General features: G+C 36.8%; 1 protein-coding gene across 2 annotated transcripts; it reads left to right on the forward strand.

The window, feature by feature from the left end:
* Positions 1 to 1,336: 1,336 nt before the first annotated feature.
* Positions 1,337 to 22,240, forward strand: LOC107549645 (coiled-coil domain-containing protein 22-like). 2 transcript variants are annotated; one of them, XM_016230814.1, is made up of 16 exons: positions 1,337 to 1,709; positions 1,824 to 2,001; positions 7,714 to 7,846; positions 10,348 to 10,454; positions 11,284 to 11,368; positions 11,575 to 11,744; positions 13,179 to 13,391; positions 14,361 to 14,552; positions 14,995 to 15,114; positions 15,285 to 15,401; positions 16,140 to 16,241; positions 16,678 to 16,785; positions 16,937 to 17,032; positions 20,364 to 20,423; positions 20,825 to 20,899; positions 20,986 to 22,240. In XM_016230814.1, the coding sequence occupies exons 1-16, from the start codon at positions 1,660 to 1,662 to the stop codon at positions 21,097 to 21,099; spliced, it is 1,920 nt and encodes a 639-aa protein (XP_016086300.1). In that variant the 5' UTR covers positions 1,337 to 1,659; the 3' UTR covers positions 21,100 to 22,240. The 2 variants fall into 2 exon arrangements, with proteins under 2 accessions (XP_016086300.1, XP_016086309.1); XM_016230823.1 differs by lacking the exon at positions 7,714 to 7,846 and having other exon boundaries at positions 1,655 to 1,709.
* Positions 22,241 to 26,299: the final 4,059 nt, after the last annotated feature.

Below are 26,299 nucleotides of genomic sequence, written 5' to 3' on the forward strand. Positions count from 1 at the left end.
AATTGATAGAATGTAATGCAATCCACAAGAAACTCCATATTTTGAGCTGGAAAATACAAAACTCAGAACAAGACAGGTAAATACATTTAAGTTAGTGAAACGTTACTGTTTGGAAAATGTTTTTTTCTATGTTGGGTAGTTTTTGTGTAACCCTTTGGCTGGGTCAAATGCAGGTTATGGAGTCAGTCAAAGCATCTTTCGGCTTCGAGTGAAACAAAAGGCAGCGGTCTGAGGTTCGTGATTCCCCCACTGAACACAAGCCCAGCTCCGGCAAGAGAGCCAACACGTTACAGTGGAAACGGGATAGCAGAGACCGGTTGATTGCACTTGAATTACTTTTAAATGTTTGTTAAACAAGTTTAAATGTAGGCAATATGTTAAAAAGGTAGCATATGCTGTATTAAGAACTGTAAACTAGTGGTTGGGTCATGTATTTTACAAAGATTAAGTTAATCTGTAATTACTAATTCATGTATGTGGTAAAAAATATTTTATATAATATAAAAATATATAATATTATTGTAAAAATCAGTGGGTAAAATTAATCCATCATGCTAGGTTAAATAAACTACCCAATTTGTGATCAAGTTAGGCCAACACGAGTTCTGTCCTATATATGTACCGAGCCGCTGAGCTAAAAAACAACCCAGAATGGGTACTTTTTAACCTTTTTATGTCACATGACTAGTCACCATATATCATATTTCTGGATGTATGCAAACTGTGGCCTAGGGCAAGATTTAAAGTGAATAAAACACATTTTGGTCTCGGGCACACAAAACTATTGTAAGGCTGCAAAAGACCTTTAAAGGTTTGTTATAGACTTTTTGTAAAAAACTATTTTGGGAGGAATAATGTTGGGGTCTTGTTATATATAGCCTATATGTTTATTTATTGTTACTGATCAATGTGAAAACAGTAAATTAAATAGTAAACAGAAATGCATCAAGTAGCAGCTATATGTAAAACATGTAGTTTCCTAGTTTAAGGAAGAAAAAAGTACAAGGATCTCTGAAGATAGATTTAAATATATCATTAAATGTTTAGTCAGCGCTCAACACTAATATTCAGCACTAATAATATTGACGATAAATAACATGTTCTTTCTAGTTTAAGCATCTGTTAATAATACGACTGATCTAAATCTAATCTGATTTTCTCTCAAACCTGCAAAAACATCTCAAACATTTCAATTCGCTCTTGGACAGCGCACGTGCTTAAGCGTCGGTCTCATCACGAGACCTGAACGCGCTGTGGATGTCGGGAACTTGAGTTTTACATGAGTAGTTCAGTACGGGCGCTTTAATGATCTAAAACTTCATGTCCCATGGTGCACTGCGTTGGACACTCCTAGTTAATGACTTCCTCTCCAGAAAAGCAGATTTTGAAGAGACTGTGTGAAAAAAACTTGTAATTTTGACGTGCCGTTTTGTTGGAGCATGTGTTAAAAAACAGTTTACGATTCATTTGAAGCTGCGGTGTGAAATGTAACCATGGCAACCGAACGGTCGTCCAGGTTAGCAGCCCTGCACAGGCTGTAAGTGAAGGCGATGCTGAGGGTTAGCTGAAGCCTTATGATATTAATTTGCCTTGTCCACGGTGGGGGTTTAATATTGTTACGGAAGCCAGTCGATCAGCTATATCTGACCTCTTTCCGTGATGGAAGAAGTCGACAGGATTTTAATTCACTCTCTAAGACAAGCTGGCACGTAAGTATTCAAAATCTAACAGGTCTCTTTAGTTGTGACAAATCATTTCTTCCCTCTTTGGAGTGATTTGCATCTCGGGACGTGTCAAACATATTTATTGTCTATGTCTTCCAGAGACATTGATGAAGATGTTCAGAGTGTGAAGCAGTTCACCAGTGAGCTGATCGTGGAGGCGGTGGTGAAATGCCTGCGTGTGATCGACCCGGCGCTGGGCAATGGCTTGTCCCACTTACTCCCCCCTGGCATGTCTGCCCGCTTCAGACTGGGCATGAGCCTGGCACAGGCCTGTCAGGTGAGAGACACGGTGCCTGAACGTCCCACTGTGTGCTTGGGTTAACTTGACCCCTCACAACTGACAGCTGAGTCAGCTGATAGCCATTCAAAATGCATTACTGCTGGTGAATAAGCACTTTTGTTTTTATCTTGAGTTTGAATAAAGATGTTACAGTAGGACATTTATAATAAATTAACCAGTCTTCCTAGATAAATTATGTACAAACATTTTTCACAAAAGATAAATGGGTCAAGTCACCTTTATTTATATAGTACTTTGTACAATACAGATTGTGTCAAAGCAGCTTTACAGTGTCAAACAGGAAAATAGTTTGTCATTAATGCAAGAGGACAATAACAAACAGTATATATTTTAGTAAATATTTTTCAGGTAAGGTCAGTTCATTGATGATTCAGTGTTGTCATCATCCAGTTCAGTTCTCTTTAAATAGTGTCAGTGCAATCAAGCCGACAATATTGCCAGAAATTAAGCGTCCCCAACTAAGCAAGCCAAAGGCGACAGTGGCAAGGAACCAAAACTCAATCAGTGTCAGAAATAGAGAAAAAAACCTTGGGAGAAACCAGGCTCAGTCTCACTCTGGCCAGACGAAACCAGCATGGAGTGGTTTAATTCCAGGCTGCAACACAGGTCAGATTGTGCAGAGGACTCGTCTGGTTCTCATAGTCTTGTGCCGATGGCCGATGAAGTATTCACAGGGGATCTGTCTCTGGGGCTCATCTAGTTGACATGGTCTCCGCTGACATTCAGGGCTGTAGAGGTTGTCTCTAGGTGCTGATCCGCCATCTGGACTTTTGCAGAATCTGAGAGTAATCCATACTGACCAGGCCCGACGGTTCGGCACGCATGTGATCCGTGGATTAATTGCAAAATTTAACCATAATAGAGTGAAAGTTTATCATTTGTATGTGTTTTAGGGCTGTCAAAAAAAATTAGAATTTCGAATATTCTGTGAAAAAAAGAAAAAAATCCACATTCAAATGCAAAACCTTTTGCAGGGCATCTATCAGTGTTGCACTCGCGTCTCGCACAAGAGAGCGGCATGTTTAGAAAGCCATGTAAAATTAATGTAAGTTCAACATTTAAAAAACATGTTTCAAGACTTTATGGCGGTTTTACCCCATCCCACTGTATCTCATGTTTTTAATTGAAGAAAGTAGCCTACTCTTTGTGATTGGTTTTCGGTTCTTTGTATTAAACTATACATACATGCATGGTGCTGTTTTTTTTCTAATTGTTTAAGCAACTTTATTAATTATATAGGGTTTATAAACATTATTTTAAACATTATGCACTTTTTTCAAAGATAGTCGTGTTATTTTATTACGCTTTGAAGAAACGTGCATAATATTTTGCTCAATGCGCCCTCTTGTGGCCTCAGGAGAGAAGCCAAAAGCTTTTTTTCCCCTTAACTGAAATGATGCCTTTTAAATTCGAATTATAATATTTAAGTGGAAAATTCTAATTGAGTTTTTCAGTAATTTTGACAGCCCTAATGTGTTTACACACTCGAGCGATTTTAAAAGATTCCAGCACAAGAAGAGGCAAAAGAGAATTTGACACACACACCACACAAAGCGCACACACGCAGAGAGGCGCGTTTCAGACAGCATGCGAACACCGAACTGAATCCTCTTTCGCATCTCCTTGTGTTTGAACAGACACATACACATAAAATTAGACAAAGTACCCATCTCGACAATCATTCTGGTAAATGCAGTCAGTTATGTCTTAAGTGAACGAAACAACTGAAAAAGTGATCGGATGTGTATCATTATATTGGATCCTTGCATCAGGTCTTAAAGGGACAGCAGCCTATAAATATCTGCTGCTGTCATTAATGCTAACCAAACAACAAAACACAAAAGATGAATCTATATTTAATTTATACAGTGAACACTATGCAGTGTTATTTTACTCTTAATTATTACATTTCTGTACCTGAATACTACCAACATTATTTTATTTGTAACTTTGTTCTGTTGTATTTATCTGTAATTTGTGTATTTGTTCTTATTTTTTTACTGGCTAGTAGTTTTTGGCTGTGGTATCGAAGTAGCCTACTTGGCTTTTTAAGTAATAAATGGGAAACAAAGTTACATTGAATTTTTTTTTCTTGCTGATCTGAAAAACAATCCGATCCGTGACTCAAACACTGTTATGATCCGAACTGTGAATTTTGTAATCCGTTGAACCACTATTGTAAAGCATTTATTAATCTTAGGTATCGTTAGTCAATAATTATTTATACATTAGTAATTAGGCGCCGTTATGGCCTAATGGTTAGAGAGTCGGACTTGTAACTCAAAGGTCAAGTCTCAGTACCGGTGGGGGGAGTGAATGTACAGCACTCTTTTCCAACCTCAATACCACAACTGAGGTGAGACCCTTGAGCAAGGCACTGAAACCCCAACTGCTCCCCGGGTGCCACAGCAAAAAAATGGCTGCCCACTGCTCTGGGTGTGTGTTCACTAGAGTTGGGTACCGAACTCACCGAATTGTGTCGGTTCTACAGAGTACAGATTCACGTTAAATCAATCTGTGCCAAATTTCGGTGCCTGAGAACGCATCTACCTGCATGTTCTGCTTGCCTCTGTATGTATGAATGGCGGAAACACAAATACTGAAGCACGCGTGACGCTTGCAGTGATTTTCGGCCCCTGCGTCTCACTATATGACGCCATGAACACAACTTAATCTCCAGAGCTGCTGTGAGAGTCACTTCACGAGAATTTTACCGTTTCATTTGAGAAAACTAGCATCATCATACTGTATACACACAGAAACTTCATGGCAACCTGTCAAAATAAAAGTACGGTTTAACATGTAACAGAAATATATTACTCTTGTATTACTTGTGTACAGTATAATGTACATCTTTAAATATTCAATTTTCTATCAAATGTAAATAAAACAATGAAATGATAACAATAAATATTACGACCAGATTAATCACTTAATTGTAGAAAAAAAGAATACAATTATTAGCCTATTCAAAAATGTTTTAAAGGAATATTAACACAATTTTTCTTCCATGTATTGATTTCAACAGTAAACCTCGGTTTGTTTGCCAAAAAAATAAAAGGGTTTAATTTTCATTTGATTTAAAATAAATGTTTATTGCCTTGATTTTCAGAAAAATTAAAACAAGAATTTCTGGGGGGGGAAAAGAAAGAAAAAGTTTGTAGGGCCCTATTGTTCAAAATGTTGAAATTGAGACTTTTGGACTTATTTTTTTACTGAAATAAATGTTTTTGTGATTACACAGAGAGTAAAGTACCGATACCGGTACCGTACCGGTTCAAATGTGAACGGTACCCAACCCTAGTGTTCACGGTGTGTGTGTGTTGATTTATCTGTAATTTGTGTATTTGTTCTTATTTTTTTACTGGCTAGTAGTTTTTGGCTGTGGTATCGAAGTAGCCTACTTGGCTTTTTAAGTAATAAATGGGAAACAAAGTTACATTGAATTTTTTTTTCTTGCTGATCTGAAAAACAATCCGATCCGTGACTCAAACACTGTTATGATCCGAACTGTGAATTTTGTAATCCGTTGAACCACTATTGTAAAGCATTTATTAATCTTAGGTATCGTTAGTCAATAATTATTTATACATTAGTAATTAGGCGCCGTTATGGCCTAATGGTTAGAGAGTCGGACTTGTAACTCAAAGGTCAAGTCTCAGTACCGGTGGGGGGAGTGAATGTACAGCACTCTTTTCCAACCTCAATACCACAACTGAGGTGAGACCCTTGAGCAAGGCACTGAAACCCCAACTGCTCCCCGGGTGCCACAGCAAAAAAATGGCTGCCCACTGCTCTGGGTGTGTGTTCACTAGAGTTGGGTACCGAACTCACCGAATTGTGTCGGTTCTACAGAGTACAGATTCACGTTAAATCAATCTGTGCCAAATTTCGGTGCCTGAGAACGCATCTACCTGCATGTTCTGCTTGCCTCTGTATGTATGAATGGCGGAAACACAAATACTGAAGCACGCGTGACGCTTGCAGTGATTTTCGGCCCCTGCGTCTCACTATATGACGCCATGAACACAACTTAATCTCCAGAGCTGCTGTGAGAGTCACTTCACGAGAATTTTACCGTTTCATTTGAGAAAACTAGCATCATCATACTGTATACACACAGAAACTTCATGGCAACCTGTCAAAATAAAAGTACGGTTTAACATGTAACAGAAATATATTACTCTTGTATTACTTGTGTACAGTATAATGTACATCTTTAAATATTCAATTTTCTATCAAATGTAAATAAAACAATGAAATGATAACAATAAATATTACGACCAGATTAATCACTTAATTGTAGAAAAAAAGAATACAATTATTAGCCTATTCAAAAATGTTTTAAAGGAATATTAACACAATTTTTCTTCCATGTATTGATTTCAACAGTAAACCTCGGTTTGTTTGCCAAAAAAATAAAAGGGTTTAATTTTCATTTGATTTAAAATAAATGTTTATTGCCTTGATTTTCAGAAAAATTAAAACAAGAATTTCTGGGGGGGGAAAAGAAAGAAAAAGTTTGTAGGGCCCTATTGTTCAAAATGTTGAAATTGAGACTTTTGGACTTATTTTTTTACTGAAATAAATGTTTTTGTGATTACACAGAGAGTAAAGTACCGATACCGGTACCGTACCGGTTCAAATGTGAACGGTACCCAACCCTAGTGTTCACGGTGTGTGTGTGTTGATTTTTAAAACCAAACAAAATGTTTTGATTATTAAAGTCAAAAATATTTGTTAACATTAGTTAATGCACTGTCAACTAACATGAGCATTTTTACAAAGGTTACAATATAACCATAACAAAGGTTAATAACTGTTATAAAAATATATTGCTCATTATTAGTTCATGTTAGTTAATGCATTAACTAATGTTAACAAATGAAACATTATTGGAAAGTGTTACCGTTAGTACCTCTTTATAAGTTCTAACTTAAAGTGGTCCTATTATACTTTTTCACTTTTTCAACTTTAGTTAATCTGTAATGTTGCTGTTTGAGCATAAAAAAGATCTGCAAAGTTACAAAGTTCAAAGTCCACTTCAAAAGGAGATATTTTATTTAACAGAAATCACTCTTCAAAAACTACAACAAACGACTCGTTTGGACTACAACGCATATTTTCCGGGATTTGTGATATCACAAATACCGACGAATGGGACGAGACCTGGTTGAGCTGCACTAGAGAAGGCAACGAGTGTTATATGTCGGAGACACGCTAGCTTTCCCAAGGCAGACGAACTTAGAGTGGTTACAATCATCCGGGTTTAAATCGCGCTCAAATTGATTTGATTTTGACGCAATACTTACACTGAAGCTCGCAGGCGGCTATGGTAAGGGGCATGACATTTCCCGACCAGGCGCCGAGTGGTGCCAATCACAACACACACTGGCCCAGCTAACCAATCACAGCACATTTCGTGTTTCAGAAGACGGGCCTTCATTTGATACAGGAACTATTCGAGCCGTTCATGCCAGACTGGGGAGAGAGGTGTTGTAATAATGTAAAATATGTGAAAAATAATGCGTTTTTCGAACAACCTAGTATGAGAGCCTGTTCTAGTACACCCCCAAAACAAAATCAAGACTTTGTAAAAGAGCATAATAGGACCCCTTTAACAAGGTAGAGCAATGACTTGGACTCCACAGACTCTGTTGTAATCTTTGCATTGTTCTATATGTTTAGGATGTGGGTTTTAAAGGGGAAATTGGCTACCAGACATTTCTCTACAGCAATGAGCCAGAGATTCGCTCTCTGTTCATGTTTCTGGTTGAGAAGCTGCCCAGAGAGAGTGCAGAAGCCTCGGACCAGCCTGCAGGTAATTTTGACTACTGTTTTTTGCATTTATGTATTTGGCATATGCTTGATATTGATATTGAAATCAGCATGAAATGGAAATTCACTGTATTTATTTTTTAAATGCATTAATTATTGTTATTATTTTAATTAATAATTCAATCTTCTGCTGAAACAACAGACTTCTCTCTGGTGATGTTTGCCAGATTTCTCTAATCATTTTGTCTACTTAAAGCCCGCCCATTTCTTAAAGGGGTCATATGATGCGATTTAAATTTTTCCTTTCTCTTTGGAGTGTTACAAGCTCTTGGTGCATAAAGAATATCTGTAAAGTTGCAAAGACTAAAGTTTCAAATCCAAAGAGATATTCTTTATAAAAGTTAAGAGTCAACCACACCTACCTAAAACGGCTCGTTCTAACACGCCCCCACATGTCTATGTCATGATGTTGGAAGATTTGCATAACGCCGACCAAATGTTCACGCAAAGAAAGAAGACGCAACTTTTATTCTCGCTGTAGTATTGTTGCCGCCGCTGCCATGTCGTGAAGACGCTGTGTGTTTCGTTGTGAAAGCGAAACTACTTTGTTTGGCCTTCCAAAAGAGGACGATATCGCTTCGTCATGCCTAGAGCTGATTCGTGCTGGTCGCTGAGGAAATACATCAACTTCGCGCTGTCGATCGCCAGATCGGCTTTCACCGTGGACGAAGCGGAGTCCAGCCCGGGGTCGTCACATGTGGTTGCCGCAAACCTTTCACTCAAGCCTGCTGGCCGTTCCTCACTCTGGCCGCTGACCGCCGCTCACTCAAGGCCACTGTGTGTGATGCTGTGTGTTTCATTGTGAAAGCGAAACTACTTTGTTTGGCCATCCAAAAGAGGACACGACTAGAAATCAGTGGTTAAGTTGTATTTATAACACTGTTCCAGAACAGTTCAACCCAAATATTCAGATGTGTGCAGTGCATTTTATGGAGGACTGTTTCCTGGCAGAGTAGACTACAATGCCTGCTGTTCTGACTCACAGACTGTAAGTAAGTTTTCATATTTAAAGAATTTGCCACTGATGATTCAAACGCGAGTTTTGGGCAGTAGAGTAGCGCTTGTAGTTTGTCATTTCTCCGATCACAAATGCAGACATGGTTTTATGTTTACGCGGCGCGATACAACGCAACGCTTAAAAAGACAGTATAAGTCATTATAATCCGTAATTATGTCCCCACTGGCTGCAACAAATGCCTCGTTTATAATGGGTTTTAATGTTTTTGTCTCGTCGCTCCGGCCGGACAGGGCATCACAGTATGGTAAGGCGTAACATTTCCGTCACACGCTTGAGGTATTCGGCCAATCACAACACACTGGATAGCTGGCCAATCAGAGCGCACCTCGCTTTTCAGAATGATGAGCTTTGTAAAAATCGACGCGTTTCAGAAAGGCGGGGCATAGAGGAGAAACAATAATGTACAGTATGTGGAATTTTGTGTTTGTGTATGTGTTTTTTTTAACCTTAAACCACATAAACACATTTCATTACACCAAATACAAAAAATAATGTTATTTTTAGCAACGTCATATGACTCCTTTAAAATCATCCTTAAGTTCAGATTCAGATCTATTTAGTTGAAATTCAGATCCAAGTTCCCGCCCTGCATTTTTTTATTTTTCTATAATTTGTTTCACTTGAATAAACATCACAATACAAGAAAAGATATGTTGCTACTTTTATTGCGACTCCAACGGCATGATCTACCAGTTGCAATACAGATAGTAAAATTGCAATCTAGTAAATATGAAAGCCCATTTTTGACATGAAATAAAAAGGTAATAGTGAGTGTTTTTTTATTTTTCTTCCAATTCCGAGTTTATGTCTTGCAGTTTTGAGTTAACATCTCGCAATTCTGACTTACTTTCTCAGAGTTTATACTTGCAATTCTGTTTTATCAGTTACTTTACACACCATGTGATAATACTAGAGGATAATGACATAATAGTGATTTGCAGTGATTCACCTCATATTAAATCTGGTGTGACTCAAAGTCTCCAACAAATTCTCCAACACCTGAGATGATGTTCTGGCTGTGTAATAATAAAAAAGTGTTGTGGTTGGGCTGTGTGTTCTTCATGCTGGGATCAAAGGATAATGTTATTAACTAAGGTGTTAATGTAAGAGCTTAGAGTGCTGATATTCCCAGCTTTCTTCAATAAACTAGAAATTATGTTTTCCCCCCTCATTTCTTCTACATTAAATAAACACTCTTGATTGCCTAAAATGAATTAAAATGTTTTATTATCTTGGAAAGAATCCAGAGTCAACCCCCACTTAATAGCTTGTTAACTCAATTAATAAACTCATTGGAAAACAGTGCAATCTGGTTCAGACTCGCTATCACTTTTTTTTTTAAAGAATAGTTTGCTTGCCTTTGCGGCATCCCATGTTATTCATGAATAATTGGATTAAATGAATATGATTAATGAGGCTAGTTTCTCAGAATAGTCTGATTGTTGCTTTTATCTCTCCTCTCTTAGGGAAGTCTGCGCTCTTGCAAAGAGCAATTGCTGCTCAAATTAAAGCGCAGTTGTCAGTGCCTTGGCTTCCTCCGTCCTGTAGACTCCCCATTCATTGTAAAACACAGGTACCTCATCATGCTTACATCTTGAAATCCAGGGCTAAGGCTTATATGCAGAACTCTACATTTGAAATACATTTACCCTAGCAACTCTACAAATATCATATTGATATGGTTGAAGAATTGATATACTATCATTCAAATAGTTTGGAGTCAGTAATATTTTTAATGTTTTTTTTATATTTCTTGTTTTTATGCTCACCAAGGCTGCATTTATTTGATCAAAAATACAGTAAAACCGTAATATTATGAAATATTATTTCAATTTTAACTAATATTTAATTAAATTATAATTTTTTTTAATCTTAAATATTTTATAAAATAATTTAATCTTGTGATGCAAAGCTGAATTTTCAGAAACCATTACTTCAGTCTCCAGTGTCACACGATCCTTCAGAAATCATATTCATATGCTGATTTGGTGCTCAAGAAATATTTATTATTGTTATTATTATCAATGTTGAAAAAAGTTGTGCTACGTAATATATGTCGGAACCATGATACATTTGTTTCAGGTTTCTTTGATTAATAAAAAATAGTCAGAAGAACAGCATTTATTTAAGGTAGAATATTTTGTCATTAAAAATGTCTTTATTTGTCACTTTTGATCAATTTAATGTATCCATGTTGAATAAAAGTAGCAATTTCTTTTGTTAAAAAAAGTTATTGTTCAAACTTCCGAGCGGCAGTGTATGTAATATAAATATACAGACATGACTAATGCTTACAGTAATTTTGTCATGATATTTCAGTGTTGGTACATGTTCACTTACACAGGTAAAACTTCTTCCAAGCTATCTAACTAACTGACAAATGTGTGTAAATGTAATTTCAGAGTTCCGGCCCATGTCACCGTTTCCACACTGAGCCGCTGAGCCTCCCATATTCAGTGAAGGTCTCTTCAAGGAAACAGCCAAAAGGCATGCTCATTTTCACTTACTCAACTCAATAAGCCCCATTAGGTTTGGTGTGATATGTCTTAATCATTGTGGTATTGCCCTTGTTGCCACTTACCCCTGAAGTGTGATTACCCCTTTGAGGAATTTGACGACAATCAAATTCAGCTCTTATGATTCATTCAGCTAACATTAGCATGTTTTTGATGTTTCTTTGTGAATTCTCTCAGAGTTGCAAGAATACTGGAGATATTATTTGCTGCCTGTGACTGCCCAGCCTTCCCAGCATTCCTCAGTGCCAGCGTCCCTCCTGGAGAACCACATCTCTGAACTTAGTGCTGCACAGGAGTGGGAGAGTGAATGGAACAGCCAAGGCCTTCTGTCAAGACTTACACCTGAGGTTATTCTCTTTCCCCCTTCAATTTTAAAGGGAGAGTTCATCCAAAAATAAAAATTCTGTCATTATTATATAGTTGTTTAGTGATAGTTTTGACATCAATTCTAGGACTCCATGGCATTCATGATTGTGTTACTTTAGCTTTATTTACATACTATTATAGTATATATTAATATTTCATAACTTTGCTGAATACTTTCCGTACCCACTGTATATATATATATATTTATTTATAATAATTAATATGATCATCTTATTATGATCAAGAAAGAAATCCATACAGATTGGTGAAATGTCTCTAAGTAATTCTAGTACTTTAGTACTTCAGTAAGTATTTCAGAAAGTTGCTAAAGCAACATTTCTAAATTTCATTTAGGTTTTTTAAGTTTTAGTTCTTTTTCATCTAATATTTATATTTTATTTTATTTCAGATTTATTTCAGTTACCAAAAACCCTTTTAGTAGTTTGTTAACAATGTCCAATTTGTAGATGAATGATTCATTTGAGTTTAATCTTAAAATCGGTTTGAATTATCAGTTTAATTCGCGGATATCAGTTGTATAATGCTTTATTTGTCATTTTAAAGCTTGATAACCGCAGTCCTCATGGCTATGATGTTCTTTAAAAAAAAATTATGTTTTGTGTAATGTGGAAAAAAATCTCATAGTTTTGAGACAACTTGAGAGTTAGTACATACTTGTAGAAAAACTGTCCCTTTAAGAGCTGATTATTATTATTATTATTATTATTATTATTATTAAGCTCATAAATTCCTCATTGTGTATCCATTTAACAACGTCTGAAACTGAAATATTAAATTGACAATCACTTAATTTAAATTTGGCTCAGGTTACTCGTACAGATTTTTATTTTTACAGCCTCGGCATGACATCTCTCTAGCACAACATCTAGGTTCCGTCTTGATAATAACAATAACACTAGCATGTACATATTTTTCCTGCTATCCTGCTTTCCTTGATGGCGTCTCTGTGGTAAAGGCATGTATCAACATGAGGATGGAACACAGAGATGTCTTTCACACAAGTGTGACATTCAGCATGTATGTGTCCTTTGACTGTACCGCTGCCCTCTCACATCTCAGTTCCACATTCTCACCTCACCTGCCCTCCAGCTCACACACTGGCCTATTGTCTGACCCCTAGATGTTCTCCAAGATGTTCTTTATTTTGTTTGCAAATCGCAAGGCTTCATCTGTGTTTATAATTTATTTCTGTTTACTGTTTTATCTGCAGTGCTTTGAGAATAGTTGTGGGTCTGAATATAACCACAGCACATTTAGGTTTTATAATTTATTCAGAGCTGTCATGATTTAGTAAATTAATAAACTGTGATATTCAACTAAAGAGATATGATTGTTAAAAAGTATTTCATTTGGTGATTTAAATCCTTGCCACTCTTGTTATCTTGTCTCTTCAGGAGTACCGATCCAGAAAGAAAGCCCGACTGCAGAAGCGTATCGAGGAGCAGCTGAGAGCAGCGGCTCAGCCTCGACCTGACACACACGGAGCCACGCGCTCGACTTCTGACCTTGCTGAACTGCTGCAGTCATTCGGTGGGGCTTCCACTGGGGGAGATGTGCTGACCAAAGGCACACGCTTCACCCATACAGAGAAATTCACCTTTACACAGGTACCTGTCAGAATTTGTTTACTCAAACTGTGATGTGCCAGGGTTCCCACATACTGGAAAATCTTGGGTTTTGTAATGCTGTTTTCCAGTCATGGAAAATAATAGTGACATGACTGTGTTACTAACAAGGTTATTTTCAAAATGTAGACATTAGACTACAGCTATGAATAAGCTTGCCAGATATGGAGATGTACCAGAAATATGTGTCTAAAATTGTTGTTTTTGAGTGAGAAGCAAAGTGCTAATATGTTATGTCTATATAGTAATTTTGTATGTATTGACTGACTGTAGATGTGTTGCTCACAGAAAACACATGGTAAAAATATCGGTGTCAGTAGGCTGTCTTGTAATCGAGGCTGAGAGAAACATAGATAAACTATTAATACTGATAATATGCTTTCTCAGCAGGACTGTGATTGGTCATTACAGTTTTTCAAATTTCTTAGATTGTATGATTATTCCAGTAAACTAATGGCCTATACTACACCTTTATAAATGATACATAAACATTATAAAACACAAAATTATTATTATTATCATCAACATAACTATATAGTAGTAATAATCATATAAGTCATGAATGTTACATAAATCTTTCAAAACAAAAAAATATTATAAATTGTAAAACATTTATATAGTAATTAAAAATATATATTATGCTTCTATCGCTGCAGTGTAATGATAATTTTATATTATAAAATACATTTAAATTAAAGATGTATATTATTAAATGGACACTTACAAAAGTACCAAAAAAATTTGTATTCATCAATCTCCACTTGATTAACTTAAAGCCATTTCTTCTTATTATGCTTATTTATTATTAAAACTATAACCAAAAGTTAATTTTAGACTCTTTATTCAGTTAATTTCATCTGCTTTGAATCTATATCTGTATGTAGTGGATCTTGATGTTTAGGCTCTTAACTAAAAAGGCAAATTAAAGCAAAAGTACACAATGATTTTTAGGAACCCGAGAAAGCAGCCCAGCAGATGGCAGCAGCAGCTAGTGCACTTCCCAGCTCTCACCAATCAGAGGAGGACCTAAAGGCCCAGCAGGAAGCAGAACTTTCTTCTGTGCAGCAACAGTTGCAGCAGCTGTCAGTCCAAATGGATGAAGTGGGCGGAGACATCAAGCAGCTCACTGTGTCTATCCAGCAGGTAATGACCAAGAAGAGAAAACAAATGTTATGCTGCCATTTATATCACATATATAGTATTACTTATTATATCACATATAATACAGTGATTTAACAATAAAAATATGGGGAAATAGTTCAGTTCTCAGAATCCTCATTTCTCAAAATAAATGCAGCAGTTTAAAAAAAAAAATGAAAGAAAGTGACGAGACGTGTAGCCAAGTATGGTGTCCCATACTCGGAATTTGTGCTCTGCGTTTAACCCATCCAAGTGCGCACACACACAGCGGTGCCTTGCTCAAGGGTCTCACCTCAGTCGTGGTATTGAAGGTGAAAGAGACCGCTGGCCATTCACTCCCCCCACGACAATTACTGCTGGTACCGAGACTCAAACCCACGCCATTCAACTCTCTAGCCATTAGGCCATGACTTTAATCATTAATATGTTGTATTCCTGTCTGCAGGTGTCAGATGAGCTACAACAGAAAGAGGTTAGCAATGCCGAGAAGAAGAATTCAGTCAAAATGAAGAGACAGACCATTGACTTGCTACCTGACGCTGAGAACAACCTGCTGAAGTTACAGGTACACAAGTTACACACCGTACACAGCTGTATCACCCCCTCTGTGTGACCAAAAACAAATAATAAAAACAGGAGTAACAGTTCAGTGCAAACAGAATTAAACGGTATGTAACTAGCCTGTGAATAATGACATGTTTCTCTTTGTCTGTCCTTTGTGTTTGTGTTTGGTAGAGTCTGGTAGAGGCAAGCTCTAAACGAGTGGTTCATTTGGCCTCTCAGTGGGAGAAACATAGAGTCCCGTTGATTGACGAGCACCGCAGACTAAAAGAGCTGTGCAGCAACAGAGAGGTACCTTGTGTTACCCTGATGTGATGTACAGCCCTATAGCAACTGCAGTCGTCTAAGTCTAATATGCACTCCTATCTAAACAGCCAAATATGTAGATATCAATTAAATTCTTTGTTAATCAAATCCCTGAATGTATGAAAAGGGCTGTATGATTTTGGGGAAAAAGTCTAATTGTGATTTTTTTTTTTTTCCTGATAAAAATTGTGATTGGAATTTAAATGTTTAAGTGCTAGGTTTGCTGTGCTTGTTTGTTTTGCCACAAAAATGTTTTGATTGTATATCAATATAACAACAACAATAATAATGATAATAACAATAATATATATATATATATATAAAAATTTTTTTTACTAAACTTATTTTACAAAATACAAATATTAAATAAGAAATATAAAAATAAAAAAGGAGTAGTTTAAGAAAAATTATATAGCATTTCAAACGTTAAACCATCAAGCTTTTATTTGGGCAGAAAACTGCAGGGAGACCATAAAGATTCTCTTTTGTTGATAACAGCCAGTTTATAAGCATTTCTCATTACAAGTTTGATGGTTGCTGCATGTTGTGTTCCCAAATGCACGTTAAAAGTGATCTATTTGCTGTGAACCAAGCCGCTCCAAGATCTCCAAATCTCCATATTGAGATTACGTGTTTCTTGCGATTAATTGTGCAGCCCTGATTATGACTTTGACTGCAATGTGGGCCTTCATGAAGTAACCAGTTATGTAAACTTTCGCTTAGTCCGAGTCCTCCAGGAAGCTGTCAGAGATCAAAGACCTGCATGACAAAATCAGACAGTCTGCCGAGGAGGCCAAAAAGAAGGAAAGTCTGCATAAGCAGCTGGTACGTAAGGTTTTTGTTTTTTTCATCCCTTCCCTCTACTTTCAGTCATCCAAGAAATGCATTTAGCACTTACACCATATCCTAACCAGTCACACCACACAAAAACAAGTGTTCAATGCCATCTGTTCCAAGTAAATTAGTTTTTGTCCTCATCAGCCATCATGATCTTCTTGTTTCCATGTCTGTTACATCTGGCTCTGTAACCCCACCCCCTTTGGAATCTCAAATTCCCACTTCACATAAATTCATATTAAACAAAAATATATATTCTGATTGGTTGTGATTTGTCTCGTTTTGTGTTTTGTGCAGACAAATGGTTGCATGGTTAGGATGTGGTCTAAGAAACATTTAAATGTTATGTCTGTCTTATAATATTTATTGTTTGTTGGTTTAACATTCAATGTGTTTGTTTACTCTCCTTCCTAATGTTCTGCAGCAAACGGAGTATGAAACACTATCTAAAGATGTGTCTCGCTCAGCCTACACCATGAGGATCTTGGAGATTGTAGGCAACATAAAAAAACAGAAGGAGGAAATCACTAAGGTCTTTGTTTGTGATTATCCTTTATCTAGCCCTCAATAAAATACTTCATCTGAGTTCATGACCTGTGTCCACAGACATAAGCATTGTGTTTGAAGTTGGCAGGTCTTCAGAACCCTTTTGACCTCTGACCTTATTAATCGACCCCCTGCAGATTTTGTCCGACACAAAGGAGTTGCAGAAAGAGATTAACAGCCTGACAGGAAAACTGGACCGAACATTTGCAGTCACAGATGAACTGGTGTTTAAGGTCAGTTTTTGATTAGATTTTTTTTAGGTTAGATTTTTGAAAGAAGTCTCACCAAAAATGCTCACCAAGGCTGCATTTATTTGATAAAAAATACAGTAAAACAGTACTTTAATTAAATGTTATTACAATTTATAATAACTGATATATATAATGTATATAATGTATTTTATTCCTAAGATGGCAAAGCTGATCCTTTACATGATCCTTTATCATTCTGATTTCTTATTATCAGTGTTGAAAACAGTTGTGCTGCTTAATATTTTCGTGGAAAGGTGATTTTTTTTTTTAGGGGTCTTTGAATAGAAAGTGCAGAAGTACAGAATTTACTTGAAATAGAAATCTTAGATCAATTTAAAGGGGTCATTAACTGCCTTTTTTATTATTTTGTACTGTTTTCTGAGGTCCACTTATAATGTTATCAAGATTTTTTACATAAAAAAACATAATCATTTAGAAGTAATAGGCTATTTTCTGTCCTGTTTTGACCCCCCCTCATCGGAATGCTCTGTTTGAATAAGCATGGCGGATTGTAGACTTGGAATAAAACACCCACTGCTATGATTGGCTAACAGTTGTCTATGTTTGACAGCTACATCCTTCACAGATGAACGCTGCTGTGATTTAGGTTAAAAACGCATAAATACTCAGAACATATCAAATGATCTGTAATAGCAGACAAAGCAATAGTGACTTCAAGAAGTTAGGAGCACCAACAAAAATGTAGGAGCACCCACCGAATATTAAGGAGCATCACAACTGCCAATAGAGCGGAAGGGCTGGCAACATCCTGATGATTAAAAGCTTCAACGATTGAACCTGATCCTGAATTCTTTGCCACACACTTGGCCCAGCATTTATTGTTAGTGATGCATTGATCTTTCATGGCCAATTCCAATTGCTAATGTTTTAGAAGCGAGTAAGCTGATTCTGATAGCCGACGTATTTAACATATTTTTTATATTTTTAGTTTTTAAAGTAAGAGATAAGAAAATGTGACAACATGAACAAGATGTTTATCTGCTCTATTACAGTCTGTATCTGTAGCCATTTAAAATTAGAGACAACCACAGCATTTTAATCATGATTCAAGCAAAGATGCTGCATACATGAGCAGTTTCAGATGTAAATTAGAATGTATTATTTCAAAATCTGAAGCAAAAACAGAATGGTCTGACTTTAGCTTTGTAAAATTATGCTACATAAAACATCTGCACTGCTGCACTGCTTTGTTCTTTATATTTGCAATATACAGAGGCAAGATGAGAAGAAAATGTAATTTCAACTTTTCTCAAGACCAATTCAATATTTAGGATTTTCTTTCTATATTTCGCGCATAGTGAGCTTGTTCTGCCTGCTACAGTATTTTCTTCTCGTTGCGTCCATCTTCAGCGTCTCTGGCCTCTGTTAATGGTCGTTTAAAGACTTTGTGATATTTCCACACAAATTACATTTTGGAAAATGATTTCAATGCAATTTTGCAAGTCCAGAACAGAGATCGGCTGAATTAAAACCATTTGGAGCAAAAACCTGGTCGGTTCCGAGTTGGCTCCGTCACGTGACAACGGAGTGCAGCGAAAGGGAGTGATTGACAGCTAATATAACCAATCTAAAATACACATTAAAGTTAAGAATGTAAAGATGAAGCTTAATTGGTTATGTAACTTTGGATAGAATGGTGGACCGGTCACTGTATCGGCTCACAGCAGGCACAGATTACATTTCGGGAGCATATGCAACCAAAACGGTTGCAATTTCGAGCCCTGTCACACTTGTGTGGTGCGACATTACTCTCGGATCCAATATTTTCAGTGGATCCAATATTTACTTTGCTGCTTATGTTGAAGTGTTTGGGATGTGGCTTTTAATGATGAGACCTTTTTTGTAATCAGGCTCTCAAAAAGTATATAACAATTTGGATATAGATTTATCGGCCAACATATCGGTTATCGGCTTTCAAAAATAAAGAGTAATCGGTTATCGGTATCGGCCAAAATTTTCATATCGGTGCATCCCTAACTTTAAGCCTCACTCTTTCTGAAAATCCTGCTTCAAATTGTGGCTTGTTTGTAAACAAATCCTCGGTAAAATGAAATGAACAAAGGGCCAAGTTCTTACGTCATTAAAAATAAAGTTCATCCACACTTTCCTAATGTTGGGATTGTAGAAGATTTTAATTAATCAAAATGTAAATTGTTCAGGTATAATTGGTGTGAATGTGGCCATTTATGTATTAAGTTATTCTACTATTATAATCATGTGTATTTGCCTGCATGTATAGAAATCTGTATGAGAATGGAATGTGCAGACATATGAAGTACATGATAAGCACATGATGGCACATAATGGGGCCCTTATTTTCACAGAACATAAAATTAAGGCCTCATGACTGCATCGTGATGATCCCATATCAAATATGAATGAAACCATTAAACACGCCTAGAGAACGAACAGTATATAAGAGAGTACAGAAAAAGAGTCTGGAGATTGCTCTGCAGAGTTCTCTCAGGTTTTATTGTCTCTGAAAATGAAATCTCTTCTGGCATCAAAATCCCAGGACTCTTGAGAAAGATTCTTCACAATAGCAGCAGAAGCCACCACAGGATCAGAAAGAAGGCAATGCAAAGACAGTTTTTTCCACAACTTGGCACTGCACAGCATCTTGTTGTCTTCGGAGCATCTTTATTGGTTTCTGCATAGACCTGCATTTCTTGTTATTCATCTACTATGTGCGCGAATCGGTGGGTGGGGCTAAACAGGCAGTGATGTAGAAGCAGGCGTTGATCAGCTTCTGTGTAGGCGGGGTTTAGCCACACTGTCATGTCATAAAGTGGCACATTTCACAAGCTGTCATTTTGGCAGATTGGCTTCAATATAAACAGTTTTTAGACTGAGAAAGATTTGAGTTCTGAATCTTACAGGATGTTTTATAGTACAATGACCTCTTATATGTCAAAAGATCAAGAGAATTTTGATTTCATAACCCCTTTAATGCAGTCCTGCTGCTGATTAAAAGTATTTATTTGTATTAAACCCGATTCCAAATGTTTGATCCATTTTTTGAATCAAATTTGTATTGAAAAGAATGTTTTGTAATTTATCTGCTCAATCTCTGAACATGATGTTCTGATATTCCACCATTTTGCTATCAGTTATTGTCCTAAGGAAGTTATCAACTGATTGAATCTGACAAAAATATGAAAATATGATATATATTTGCATTTCTTCATTTTACATTGCAATCATAATTTAATTTTCTCTTAGAGAAAGTGTCATTTTCATTGTTTTGTAATAGTAATTCAATATTAAACAACTGAATTCTTTTAAACTTCAGGATGCCAAGAAAGATGAATCTGTCCGCAAATCCTACAAGTACTTGGCTGCCTTGCATGAGGTATGTGTCTGCATATCATCAAGTTGGTCTACAAATAAATGTGATAATATATATTTTGATGTTGTCACTGGTCTTGATTATTTTGAAAATTGCGTATTGCAGTCCTAAAATGCAGGTGCTGTGTTGGAAAAACATTTTTGTCTCATGTGACAAGACAAGCAAAAGGCAAGCTGCTTGTGAACCTGCAAAAAACATTTTAGACAAAATAGGCACATGATGTGGTGGCTTGTGCTCCTTTTGCTCAAGCCATTAGCAGTGCTTTAGTCCTTTTAGTGCTTTAACCTTTGAACTACACAACTGATCTTAGAGCTAATGCCCTTGCTGACTTCAACGGGATTCTGGCTATTTTGTCCTGCAAGAGAATTATCATTTTAATCATTCTAGCATTTTTGTGCTTTCAGAACTGCACTAAGCTGATTCAGACTATTGAGGACACAGGAACCATCTTGAGAGAAATCCGAGATCTTGAGGAGCAGGTATACTAAAAGTCAAATTTAGATCTAAGCAAACATTTCATTGTAACTTTTCAATTGTCATCAGGTTTTTTTTTTTTTTTTTTTAGATTGAGACTGAAAATGGCAAAAGAACAGTTAGCAATCTAGAGAAGATCCTTGAAGACTACAAGGCCATTCGTCAGGAGAACTCGGCTCTTGCTGAGAAGATCCGGGAAGGTTGAACTGTTGCTCCGTCCATGTTTGATGGTACTGCAGAGTGAAAACCCGGCCTGCTGAAATGGGCGCTGCTGTGAGAGACGTCAGTTTGACTCCCGTCTGCGTCAGCCCTCTATCCGAAATAATCCTCATCACATTAGCAACTTTCAGCTTTTACTGAGGGTTTGAACACAAGAGTTTTTTTGCATCAAAATGGCACAAGTTTGAAGAAATGTTAGTTAAAACCAATTCTGATCATTGTGATGAGATTCTGTTTTTTAACAAAAAGCTTGGACTGCAATAATTTGAGAAGGACCAGTACCGGTGCTTCGGCTTGATAAAACAACAACTTTGTTATACGGCGATAACCATATCATGTACATGAAAGTGTCCGTTAACCGTGACCTTTGATTGTTGTTGTTCATATGGGTTGAGCTGCTCATGAACATTACAAAATTCAGTCAGTTTGATTGAGCTTGGAGATTAGTAGTCTGATAACAAGTTAATACTCATGAACAGCTCCCCTGTTTAATATTAAAGCATAAATTTGATAACGTATCTGTTTGTTTGGCTCTGATGGATCCATAGAACTGCTCAACTACTCGTCATTGAAAGTTATATCGTCATTGAACCTCTATGGTAAAAATGTACTCTTGTCAGACTGATTGTAGGAAAGCTGTGTAAACACGTTTAAGTGTCTGATTGACTAACACTGATGATTGTCCCAATCAAACAGGTTTTCATAAGTTTAATAGTTTATGCCTGTCTTTTGGAGTGTTTGATTTTAGAGATTATATCGAAAATAATGTTTTGTAATTTACCATGACTTGTATACATCTGCTCAATCTCCGGACAAGATGTTCTGATCTTTCACCATTTTTATCGGTTGTTATTGTCCTATTTTTTTTTTTTTCTTAAAATGAGGTAAAGTTATTAGATGCTTTAACTTGTTAAGGCACTTTTTTCGCCTTTGCTGTAACAATTGGAAATTTAGAGTAGGGCTGCACGATATGGGGAAAAGGTCTAATTGCGAATTTGTATTGAAAAGAATGTTTTGTAATTTATCTGCTCAATCTCTGAACATGATGTTCTGATATTCCACCATTTTGCTACCAGTTGCTGTCCTGAGGAAGTTATCAACTGATTAAATCTGACAAAAACATTTACCACTCACATTTTACTCCGTTATTTTTTTTAAACAAATGTTTGATATAATTGTCACGAAAATATGGTCAGCTTAACGGGGAAATGGTCCTAATATGAACTAAATGGAAAAGAAAAGGTCCTGAAAACAGGCCAGATCCGTGAACATTGCGTTCACTCGTTTATATATATATATATATATATATATAGAAAACGGTAACATGAGAAAACGGCACCTTTTTTCATTTTCGTTTTTACATTCAGGGGTAGAAAATGTATGGCATGTTACACATGTAGGCCCCAATCTGACAGAACTGGAGAGGATCTGCAAGGAGGGATGGCAGAGGATCCCCAAATCCAGGTGTGAACAACTTGTTGCATCTTTCCCAAAAAGACTCATGGCTGTATTCGATCAAAAGGGTGCTTCTACTAAATACTGAGCAAAGGGTCTGAATACTTAGGACCATGTGATATTTCAGTTTTTCTTTTTTAATAAATCTGCAAAAATGTCAACAATTCTGTGTTTTTCTGTCAATATGGGGTGCTGTGTGTACATTAATGAGGAAAAAAAATAACTTAAATGATTTTAGCAAATGGCTGCAATATAACAAAGAGTGAAAAATGTAAGGGGGTCTGAATACTTTCCGTACCCACTGTATACTTTTTGTTCCTCAATGGTTGTTTCAGTGTTGTTTGAATTATTGAATTCATTGGCATGAGTAATTTGACGCCATGGTTTAATGAAAAGGGTAAACTGGTTTGAGATGCCAATTTGCAATGCCGCTTTAAAAAGACAAAGAAAACGAATACACCCAGGGTATGACTTAGGTGGCTGGGGCCAGGGGTCTGAGTCTAGAACAACATATATCATTATATGAAGTACCGTACATTGACATACACTACACAAAAAGTGAGGCTGAGGTTCCTAAATGTTATTTATTTGTATAAAAAATGATTTTTTTCTAACTTTATTAAATATGTATGGCCATCTTTAATGTTAAATTCCTAAATTTAGTCCATATTAGAAAAATATGACATTATAGGTGTTACCAATTAAAACAGTATCAATAAAGCCATCTTTGCACTGAAAGCTGAATCTTAAGTTGATTTTAGATGTATTTAGACAGTTAATGCTGGTCAAAGGGCAGTAAATGCATTTATGCAGCAATTACAATTGCATAATGTAATGCAAATAATGTTTTAAACAAAAACATTCTGAATACAGAAATATGAAATGAATGACAAAATGGAACGATAGGATAAGGTGGCGGCAAGTCAATACAATTCTGTTGATGAATGAGTCATTGCTGCGTTTACACTTGGCATTAACATGCGACCTGTATCCGGATGTTGTCCACATAAACATTGAAAATACAAGCGTAAACGCGCTTCTGATCAGAATGTTATCCAATCAGCGTGTCCTGGTCCAGAGGTAGTCGAGGACGCATTGTGATCGGATCTCGGTGTAATGTAAACGCAATCCAGCCATTCGCAGGTCGACATCACGCAAAACGCCGCCCCCTCTCTCCCGATCTGTCGGAAGAACAGCGCTAGTGAGACTCGCACATTTATTTTGACTTGTAAAATGTCCCGCGACTGAATATAGTTTTCAAAAGAAAACCCACCACTTCAGGTCGACTTTGCACCGCAGACTTATTTAAATATTGCGCGGGAAGTACAGATCTGATCGGTTACCCAGATCGTGAAGTCAGCTGATGTTGCTAAGTGTAAAGGTGCTGTGTCCTGATTGACTGATGATCCGATCTGCTTGATCAGATAACGGTGATCGCATGTTAATGCCAAGTGTAAACGCAGCCATTGTGCCGTCCATTCAACCATGGGTCATTGAACCATTCATTTAAACGATACATTAAAAAACTCGGATTCATTCAGGAACGAAACACAATGCTGTGCGTTTTGTTTCTAAAATGAAATCAACTTATACTCATTATTAATTAAATAAACTCAGCATACTGTCTAAAATAATTAGTTACTTATGACTGCTGCATATTTACACTAAAATCGATACTGGTCTGCGCTATAATGTAAATGCATTCGCTCCGCGCAGTCCAGTGCGTCACGCAGCTTTGCCACCGTTTGCAACACAGATTTTTTGATGACAGCTAAATAAAATGTGCAACTTGGGCACTTTACATTTATGTTCTTCTTTCCGTTTATGTTCACCGTATCAATGCATTGATTGACACTGTCTGCTCAGTTATCAGTAATCAGTGCAATAATATAAGTGCTGTATTCGTCAAACATTCCTCCCTCATTGGAGAAAAATCACATTCAACACGAAGGCGCGTGACGCTGTAATCCAAGCGATGAAAGTAGTGTATAATATAATAAAAACAAATAGGTCTATACTAATACTAACAGTATAGTTTGGTTCGAATATACCGGTATTTTATTGGGCTATAAATATGTTACAGCTCTTGTCTTTTTTCACCTTTTCAATCTCTCCAATCCTATTCTCACAGCTGATTGGAAATGAGTGCGTATCTCCCGCTTTGTTGTAGTTTGCTGATTTTTGCTTTTTACATAAAAAGAAAGTTTTTTTCAGTTTAATATGTTGCAGGCTCATTTATTGGTAATAAATAATTTATTATAAATAATATTGATGACATTAAATAATTGTTTTTGAAGCTACGGTTGCTTGTCTCGCGAGAGTTGGCAAAAGGTCATGTTTATCCATTTTCTACCCCTGAATGTAAAAACGAAAAATTAAGACGAACAACGAAAATGTTTCTGTTTTAAATATGAAATAAAAAAGTCTTCAAGTAAAATTAAATATATTACATTTACATTTTGCAGTGAAATATGATACTGACACAGGTTTTATGAGATCCAGTTTCTACATAGTTTCATGAGGATTTTCCTGGGACATTGACAAAACGCGCGTCTGTTGCCTCAGCCCACACCCTGTTCCACACATATTCAAATGAATGCTGTATGAATGTCAATACATGCCAGGGGTGCGGGAAGATGTTTTCGGTTGGGGGTGCTGTGTGTGTCCGTGTTGGGGGTTTGGGGGGGGGGCTGGTTCACTTACGTCAGTGCTCGTGCTGGGGCTGGTGTTGTTTGGATGCCGATTTTGGAAAGTTTTTGCTGGGATGGGCATTTAACAAAATCTGAAATTCGCTTTTGCGCCATTATCTCCTTGTATCAAAGCTAATCTTGTTCGCATTCTGTACAGTTCATGTCTGATACCACGCGGCCAGCGTCACGTGTTCATGAGGATTAGGCTAATCATCCCATATAGACAACATCACAAGTAAAATTAATCATGTTTATAAAGATAAACATGGGTTTATTATAGCCCACTTACAATTTACATTTCAGAGATCATTACAAATAAGTTATTAAATGCTAAAACGGAATACATTTAAATGAACAAACTTGGCGTTGCATTTGCAACCATGTGAAAATAGGGGGTGCTGCAGCCCCCTCAACACCCCTACTTCCCGCGTCCCTGATACATGCAGCTGTAAACAAACGGTTACTTCAGACATGCATGGCCATAAAGTGACAACATGTTAGCTAGTCTACACTCCTTATTTTATGTCTCTTAGCTGATTAGCCTAGTAAATCCTTTTAGACTACTTGTGAATGTGTGTAAAACGTGACTTTACTCTTGTTACTGCGCCTAAAATCGACTCACTGAAAAAAAAAAAGGTGTGCATTCCGGAAGGGTCTCATAAATAAAAATCAATTTTGCCTGTCAGTTAGGATAAGATAGTAACATAAATCGAACATATGATCAAAAGCGGTAAACTAATGACATCAGCCTTTTTGTTACTGCACTGAACCGCAGTCATAACGCGTCCCTCTTGTTCCAGCGCATTTGGTCAGCACTCGTGAAGTCTGGTGAAACGCCAAGCGCAGAACACCATAAACGCTTCAAAAAAATCGTATGTTTTTTAAGTAGAAACAGCTGCTTCTAATCTATGGTCACATCTTGTACATACATGCCTATGTCTCTAGGAACAAAAAGTTAAGTATGGTAAGCATATTCAGTCACGTAGCACATGTAGGCAGTTGCCAGGTCGTCTGACCAATCATAAGGCATGAAATATTGCA

This window comes from Sinocyclocheilus grahami, unplaced genomic scaffold (genome assembly GCF_001515645.1).
Source record: "Sinocyclocheilus grahami isolate Dianchi unplaced genomic scaffold, SAMN03320097.WGS_v1.1 scaffold16.1, whole genome shotgun sequence".
Classification (NCBI taxonomy): domain Eukaryota; kingdom Metazoa; phylum Chordata; class Actinopteri; order Cypriniformes; family Cyprinidae; genus Sinocyclocheilus; species Sinocyclocheilus grahami.

What these genes read in the sequence shown, in the direction of transcription:
- LOC107549645 (XM_016230814.1), top strand. Translation starts at nt 1,660, where the DNA reads ATGGAAGAAGTCGACAGGATTTTAATTCACTCTCTAAGACAAGCTGGC. An exon ending in TGTCAAGACTTACACCTGAG is followed by an intron (nt 11,745 to 13,178) that starts GTTATTCTCTTT and finishes TTGTCTCTTCAG; the next exon opens with GAGTACCGATCCAGAAAGAA. An exon ending in ACTTGGCTGCCTTGCATGAG is followed by an intron (nt 20,424 to 20,824) that starts GTATGTGTCTGC and finishes TTGTGCTTTCAG; the next exon opens with AACTGCACTAAGCTGATTCA.